The following is an 8676-nucleotide window of genomic DNA, read 5'->3' as shown; positions in this document are numbered from 1 at the left end:
TTCATGCGACGGGTTGGGGACGCATTACAACACGGTAAGTAGTTAAAATATTTGGATTTTATTTGTTTAACTAGTTCTCAGTGCAATGGTTGGGATCCGGAGTGTTTTATTGTAAACTGAATAAACTGCTCTGAAAAAAAAAATTTAACTATTATACAACTGCCCGGATTTAAAATGATTTCAGGTTGGACACAGATATTTAAAGGGGATTTAAGTTAAAGCGGAAGTAAAAAATTGACTTAGATTACATAACTTCATACATAACTCCGATTTGAGCAGAACCAGAAACAGTCAGGTGAATTTTTAGGCTAAATATGTTATAAGGCTTAACAGAAAGTCATAATTTTCCAGTGGTTATATCATCTCTTTTTTTTTTTTTATCTCAATTATAATTTCGTCATTCATGTGGAAAGCTGGCTGAACGAAATTGAAGCCAAAGGCCTTTTCTTTCCAGTGACCACACCCTGATGTTTTCTTTTTTTGTCTGATTTCCTGTAAACCAAATCCTGTTTAGCAGGTTTATCTAAGCCTATTTGATGATGATTTTTTTTTTTTATGGCTATTAACATGGAATAATCTTACGTCTTCCTTTCAGTCAGGTTTTCTGATATTTATGCTGTTCCTTGACATGTTTTTTTTTTTTTTTTATGTTCCAATGTCTATAATCTTATTCCTAGATTTGATATAAATGCAGTTGGGTTGTAGGCTTCTTTTGATTTCCATCATATGTCTGTCAATTTATTAAATTGCTTCTAAACCTTTGGTTATTTTAATTCTATGTTCTTAAACAGACCTGGCTCTTTGTGAATTCATCTGGTGTGCCTAGTGACATCATGGCAGCTGCAGAATCAGGTATGTTACATCACAGGGCCCCAGGGCAAGGGCTGGTTGCCCACCTTCATAACAGTGCCCCTGGAATACTTATGCATATTTAACATATGTATTTGTGTTTAACATAAAATTTGCCATTAAAGTAATAGGAAAAATAAATTATAACGTAGTAAACCATTAACATCTGCTCCCCGTTTTCCATATACCGAGACATTCTGATCCTTTTCATGTAAAAAAAATTTCGAAAATCCACTGCCGCTTGAGAAACAGAAAGGCATATCAGAAAAGAAAAAAAAAGATGGAGAAAAGTGGAAAAAAAAAACTGCATTTATATGTCACAAAACTTGCTGAGACCCAGGTTGTTTTTGGAAGAGCCCCAAAATTCACAAAAGAAAACTTATAGATGTCATTCAAAAATATGCATTGACCCCAGAAATTAAATTAGTTACATCCAAATATCTGTCAGTGCAGCAGGATGTGAGGTGGAGGTTTACTCAAACAAGTATCACATAGCAGCACATAGCTGATATACTAGTGATTGTAGAGATAGCCCTTAGCTTTGAAAGTGACTGCAGCAAGTATATAGGGTTGAACTGAGATTGTAGTGAACAATAGGTGGCAGCAGCACACTGAAGAATCCCTTTAATCTCCAGCATTTATTCAGTAATATCCCTGATATTTTCAGAGGTAGTGAGAACTGATATTACTCAAAGAGTACTCCTTAGACAAATAACAACAGTAACTTTAGTTCATCTCCTCATAGCTCTAAATAAGACATATTAAATTCTGTTTATTTATATAGCAGCAATTCACACCACATCATGTCAAGACACGTTACAGAAACAATTCAACAACAATCCCTCACATCAAGAATGCTTGTAGCAAAAGTAGAGAGCAAAACTCCCTTTGTACAGGAAGAAACCTGCAGCTAATCCAGAATCTGCTGAGGTTTACCGGGTTTCAGGGAGAAAAAAGGAGTCGTCTCGTCTTTGGCAGGTTCAAAACTCTGCTGAGAGTTCACTGACTTGTACAAACAGAAGGGCTCATATTACGCCGATTCTAAAAGCTCTTTATTCACTCCCAGTCTCTTTTTGGATCCAGTTTAAAATCTCGGTGCTGACCTTCAGGGCCGTTACCAGTCAGGCTCACTCCTAGAGACTTGTTGTGTCCTTAAACGCCCTCTCGGACGCTGAGGTCTCAGGACCTGAACCTGCTCATGGTCCCTTGTACTCATTACAGGACCAGGGGAGATCACTCCTTTCAGGCCCTTGCGCCGGTGCTCTGCAACGATTTTACGTTTTCCTTGAGCTTACTATGATTTTTTACTGTAAATTTATTTTCATTTGTATTGTAATTTTGTGAAGCACTTTGTGACTTCTATGTCTGTGAAAGGTGCTATATAAATAAACACTACTTACCTACATTACTTACTTAGGATAACCTGAGCCACTCCAAGCCTTATCAAAATTGTTTTAAGCCTTAAAGTAGACAGGGTTTAGACAGAGTGGACTAAAACTGATAGTTGGTTCCACAGGAGAGGAGCCTGATAACTAAAAGATCTGCCTCCGTTTCTACTTTTAGAAATTCTAGGAACCACTAGTAAACTTGCAGAATGAAAGGATCAAAATGTATTTCTTACCTTGTAGTCTGCAGAGCCCCTGCTTGCAGATAATCTCCCTGCACAGTGCCCAAGCGCAGCAGGAAGTCCTTTGCACTGTCATGTGGAATTTTTGTGCTTTGAGAGTAAACTGAAGTGTATGTCTTGCAATGGGAATAATTGGCCAGAGGTGAAGAACGTAAAAATTCATCCGCAAAAGGAATACATAATAATAATACGATTACATTTAAAAATAAGCACTTGATATGACAAGATATTTAGGCTCACTGCAGAAAAAATACACAGGTAAAGACAAAAAATGAGGGTCCAAAAAATGTGCAGGATGAAGCTTTACGAGGTAAAACCTTTTTCTTTACAAACATATAAATAATTCACTAATCATCCACATGTTTAGTATTAAAAAAACTGCATTATTTTAAGATGATTTTTCAAAAATGTTGACAGAATTAATGAATTAATTAATAGTTTTTCGTTAAGAGAAAGAACGGTTAGAAGGATGGCAGTAAAGCAAAGCATTTTCAACAGAAGGAACATATTCATATGATAAAAGATGAAAGCTCTGATCATAGATGAAATAAATTAATGTTTTCAGGATATAACTGACTAAGATTCCACAAAGTCCTCTTTATATCAGTTTCAGACATTAAAAAAGTAAAGTCATATCAGACGTTAAAAAGGTAAAATAAAACTGTTGTAAACATATTTTTAAACCGCAATTTACAACAAATGGCATCATGCTGAAACCAATGTAGAACTTAAAAATAAAAATTTCTATTAACATATTACAGCTTAATTCAGGAGTTAGAGGATATTTTACTTTTTTCATCCCCTCCTTGAGGAAGCTGAGAGCCACACCTCGTACATAGTGCAGCAGCATTGCTGATTCCAAAGGATCACCCATTTTCAATTAAGCATAAATAGCCTCATGCTCATTGATCGACAGTTCCCAAGAAGGCGTTTTTGTATTCAATGCTGTCAAAAGTGTGCCTAGTGCCTAGCTGCAAATACATGTTGCAGTAGTGGAGCTGTCTTAAATAATGCCTGCTGAACACCGCCTTTGGTATTTGCTCTGACCATGTCCCCCATTACTGAGCAGGAAAATATTTTGATATGAACAGACTGCTTTTTAATTTACTTTATTTTTTCTGTCTTTTTTTTTCAGTGTCAGACCTGAGGATTGTTCTGCTGGGGGGCTCATGGACTCAGAGGAATTTTGTGGGGAACGTTATACTTGGAAAAAATGTTTTTAGTCAAATACCTGAAACCTGTTTTAGAGTCAGTGAGCCAGTGGGAGAACAAAAAGTAACGGTCATCAACACTCCAGATCTGCAGTTCTCCACACAGGAAAACCTTACAGGGTTTGTCAAAGATTTTGCAAAGGCCTCTGATCCTGGACCCCATGTGTTTGTGTTGGTTGTGCAGCCTGAAGATCTAAATGAGGGAGATAAAGACAGGATCTTTAAAGTCCTTGATCACTTTAATGATCGATCATTCAGTTATTCATTATTACTTATCATGACAAGACAACAAGATAATCCACCTTTGAAAGAAACATACACAAACAATCCATTATTGGAAGACTTGATCAAAAAGTGTAAATATAGACCTCTAAAGGAAGAAGACATGGATCATGCACAGCTTCTGAGTCGCTTTTCTCAAATTGTGAATGAGAATGGTGACCAATATGTGAGTTATAAATCGTTTGAGGAAACACCATCTAACCAAAGGGAAAATGATCAGAACCAGACACAAAAAACAACCAGTGGTTTGTTCTCTACAGTCACAGATGGTAAGTCCTATAGGAGCAATTAAAAATATAAAGAATGTAGGGAGAGACTAAGTTCATATCATATCTTCATAGGTTTATACGCCATTAGTCGGATCCCTGCTCAGGTTTCATCCTTTTTCACCACTCCTTCATCAAACAGTAAGTGGATTTATCACATATATTTTCTTTAAGTGTAACTCTCTAATACTCTCTCTAAACAGGTATAGTGCTAGGCATGTTTAAATGAGAGGCCAGGCAGAAATGTGAAAGTGGTTTTATCATTTGTTCACATATTACTCCAGCATATTTATTGTTATTGATTATATATTTTATCTTCATGATCTTCATTGCTAGACTGGACATGCTACTATTAATTAGGGCTTCTCTGGTAGATGGGCTAAAAAAATAGCTTTGTGGGTTTTTATTATTATATAGCTATCCACTATTTTAATAGCTTGTAGCATTGGCTGGGTTACGTGTCTCACAGATACACACTTATACTAAATTGCAGCTACAGATATATACCAACCTGAATAACATTTTGTAATCACCATAGGTTTGTCTTTCCACACACATGGATATTTAAAGATATAGTGGAGGATGGATTTTCATTAATTTTTAAAAAGACCTGTCCTCTCCACTTTAAAATAAAATGCATATGCACAACCCTGTATTATTTAATCTGACATGTATACTGTAGCTGAAGAAAAGTGTATGGGCTTTCTGTATGGAAGTGAATCTCTAAGTATCTGGAGCCAAGCACCTGTAGTTGTTGTTAGAGTGGACTTGTGCATGTAAAGTTTTTCCAAAGGAAAAATGCTCAATAGTGGTTGTGAAGAGCCGAAGACGCGCCGCCCTAGAGCACCGAGTCCAGCGCCGGGGAACCCAAAGCATCAGACGCCCAAAGGGATCTCAAGAGCAGCGGCACCCAGGAGGGGTCAACCCAGGAGAAGAGACAGCCCAGAGGAAAACCCCAGTCACTACAATACCGGAGCCCCCAGGAGCCTTGGGGACTAGTCTGCAAGCTGCGCCTGCAGCCAGCCACCCTGAAGTGGATCCGGCCATGGGCCCCAGGGACCCGAGGCCCCAGGGGCTTCCTGCACCTCGCCCCTGACCGGGCCCCAGGGGACCAGGCCCCGCAGAGCAGCCACCAGATATAAGCCAGTACCCACTCGGGCATCCAACTCCAAACACCGAGCACCACCAGTGCACCAGTGAGCCCAAGCACCAGCCAGCGAAGGGGGGCAGGACGAGGGGAATGGGCTCTGCACTTAGCGGAGACTTAAGATGTTCTTGGGAGAGGGAGAAGTTCGGACCTGAACCTAACAAGCAAAAAAAATGAAAAAAAATATACAGTCTCAATCACGAGTTCCCACAAAAAGTTCACACCAAACCACAATTTTATTTCCTAGTTATTTACGAATTTCTAGCTTTAAAAAAATTCTTTTAATTTTTATCATTGATTTTTTTATCAAAATTAACATTTTTCTTCCATTAGCTTGTAGGTCATGTGAGTGACTGACAAAAAACAAACCTAATTATAATGCAAAGATTCAGCAGGGTTATGTTTATCAACTTTATATGCATTTACCATTCATATATTGAAAAAAATCATAGTTTATTTACATTTCCATGATAAGAATTTTAATTTATTGTCAGGCACTAAGTTAACCATCATGTGTCAACACAGAGCAGATGCCCAGGTTGGCACTGCTGGCTTTACTGTTCTGCTGGTGAAATCACATCCCGAGTTGCACTGGTGAAAGTTTGATTTGATTTAACCTGTCAAACACGTTGAAATGCTTCCTTAATCCTTATTTAAAAGCTGCTGTTCAGGGTAAACTGAGTTGAGATAAATCAAACAAGTCAATCCAAAAGAATTTCAGCCTGTAAGAAAGCTTAAGCCAGGCATACACTATGCTATGAAACTGCAGAGTTTATTTGTACAGTATGAGTTCACAGCAAACGTGGCTACTACAGTCTGTCAATTTTACAGAAAGAATTAAATTTTTCTCTTACCCACACCATGCTTCTGTGTTTTTATGTGAGAGGAAGAAGAAGAAGACTCCTTGTTTGCGCATGCCCACTGAGCGATTTGCCCATACCGGCCGACTGGATTTCAAACATGTTTGATTTTCTCCCGACCTTACAATTCCTGATCGGGAGCTGGTCGTGAGAGGCTGATCGCCCCTTGTTACCCCCTGAACACTACATGATGAAGGGCGCACAATCAGGCTGAAAGTCGAAAAGTTCTCGCACGACTAGAAAGTTTTCCCGAAAAGGGCAAAAACTCATAGTGTATGCCTGGCTTTACTTATGTTAAAAAATATCTTAATATCTTCTATCTACTGTAGACAGTTAAATGCCATGGTATTTCTTCTAGGATATGTAGCATTTTACTCTTTTTTGAGCATTACAATAAGAATACTTTCTAAATGCAGAAACTTAATTTTGTTTGCTTTGCAGTTTCTTTGAAAATTTTTCTGATAGGAAGAAGTGGGGATAAAAAGACAAAGCTCACTCAGCTCATCACTGGGATGGAAAAAGGTTACCAACCAAAGGGATTACGCTCCACCATCTTCACAGGAAAATGGAAAGCAGGAAAAGTAACAGTAGTGAAAATTCCTGACATGTTCAGTCTGGCCACAGAGGCTGTCATAGAAGAAATTCAACGTTTTCAAAGTGTCCTTCCTCCTGGACCAAATGTTCTGCTTCTGTTAGTAAAACCCTCAGAATTCAACGAGAAGGACAGACAAACATTGAAGTTCCTCCTGAGTTTGTTTGGTCAAGATGCCTTAAAATATTCAATAATTGTCATGACACATTTGACCGAAATTAGTGTTTCTCTCAATGACCTCCTTAAAGACTGTGAGGGACGGCACTACAACATGACTGAAGGGGCTTTGGGACCACTGATGGAAAACATTGAGGATCTCATGAAAAAGAACCCAGGAAAATTCCTCAAGCTGCCTGGAGGAATGATGGGATCACAACAAATGACAGAATTAACAGAAAAGGTAAAATACAACAAACCTTCACTAAACCTGGTTCTTTGTGGGGGGAGAAGAGAAGAGAAGATCTCAGTAGCCAAAGCCATTCTAGGTCAGACAGATCTTCCTTCAGCCTCCAACTCATCAGAGTGTGTTAGAAACCAGGGAGAGGTTTGTGGACGTTGGGTTTCTGTGGTGGAGCTGCCTGCCTTGAATGGAAAAGCTCAGCAGGAAGTGATTGAGGAATCATTCAGGTGTATCTCCCTCTGTGATCCTGAGGGTGTCCACGCCTTCATTCTGGTCCTACCTGTGGCTCCCCTCACTGATGAAGACAAGGGAGAGTTACAGACCATCCAGGACACATTCAGCTCTAGAGTCAATGACTTCACCATCATCCTGTTCACTGTGGACTCAGATCCTACAGCTCCAGCTGTGGTTAACTTTATAAATAAGAGCAAGGACATCCTGGAGCTCCTTCAGAGCTGTGGAGGAAGATATTTTGTTTTTAATGTCAAGGATCGAAAGCAGATCCCAGAACTGATGAAAATGATGGATAGAGCAATCACTGACAAAAAGAGTCCATATTTTTACACATCAGAGACATTTGTGAGCAGCCAAATAGAGAAGAACATCAAACATGTTGAACACATCACCAGACTAGAGGCTGAAATTAGGAAACTCAAAAAGATAGAGTTGGATCAGGGTAAGTTCTTGTTGGAAAACATATTTCAAACTTCAGGTGCAACTCCATTGTAAATCAACGTTTTATTCTTTTTTTACAGGTGAGGAAATAGATCAGAGCCCCAGGTGTCTTAGGATTGTTCTAATCGGTAAAACCGGTTCTGGAAAAAGCTCTTCTGCAAACACGATTCTGGGACGTAAAGACTTTAAAGCTAAGGCAGACTGCAAATCAGTCACAAAACTTTGTCAGAAAGAGCAGTGTGTGGTGGACGGCCGTCATATTGCTGTGGTCGATACTCCTGGTCTGTTTGATGACAGTTTGTCCCATGAAGATGTTTATGATGAGATGTTGAAATGTATGAGTCTTTTGGCTCCAGGGCCACATGTCTTCCTGCTGGTTTTACAGATCGGTAGAATTACACCAGAGGAGAAGGAGGCATTGAGGTTAATAAAGGAAGGATTCGGGAAAGGTGCAGAAAAATTCACCATCATTCTTTTCACAAATGGAGATAAACTAGAAAATGATGAGGAAACTATTGAAGAATACATTGGAAGAGATGATTACTTGAAGAAGCTGATCTCTGACTGTGGAGGAAGATGCCACGTATTTAACAACTATAAAGAGAGTCAAACACAAGTCAGTGAGCTGATCAGGAAGATTGACACGATGGTGAAAGAAAATAACAACAGATTCTACACCAATGAGATGCTGCAGGAGGCTGAAGCTGCCATTCTGAAAAAAACAGAGAAAATCCTGAAGGAGAAGGAAGAAGAGATGAAGAGAGAGA

The 8676-nt window shown here is 39.0% G+C and overlaps 1 protein-coding gene and 1 long non-coding RNA gene across 2 annotated transcripts; both read left to right on the top strand.

Moving 5' to 3' along the window:
- On the top strand, positions 1–3684 carry LOC107104939. Its single transcript, XR_001482307.1, has 3 exons — positions 1–34; positions 792–852; positions 3612–3684. It is a non-coding gene; the product is annotated as an uncharacterized LOC107104939 (long non-coding RNA).
- Positions 3685–6689: 3005 nt separating this feature from the next.
- On the top strand, positions 6690–8675 carry LOC107104940 (GTPase IMAP family member 8-like; the record flags this gene model as incomplete). Its single annotated transcript, XM_015405056.1, has 2 exons — positions 6690–7910; positions 7990–8675. Coding segments are annotated over exons 1-2 (1842 nt in total), but the record flags the coding sequence as incomplete, so codon positions are not given.
- Position 8676: the final 1 nt, after the last annotated feature.

The sequence above is a fragment of the Cyprinodon variegatus genome, unplaced genomic scaffold, assembly GCF_000732505.1.
Source record: "Cyprinodon variegatus isolate N-32 unplaced genomic scaffold, C_variegatus-1.0 Scaffold1966, whole genome shotgun sequence".
Taxonomy (NCBI): domain Eukaryota; kingdom Metazoa; phylum Chordata; class Actinopteri; order Cyprinodontiformes; family Cyprinodontidae; genus Cyprinodon; species Cyprinodon variegatus.
The sequence above is the reverse complement of the archived record's forward strand: the minus strand, read 5'-3'. Positions and strand labels throughout refer to the sequence as shown.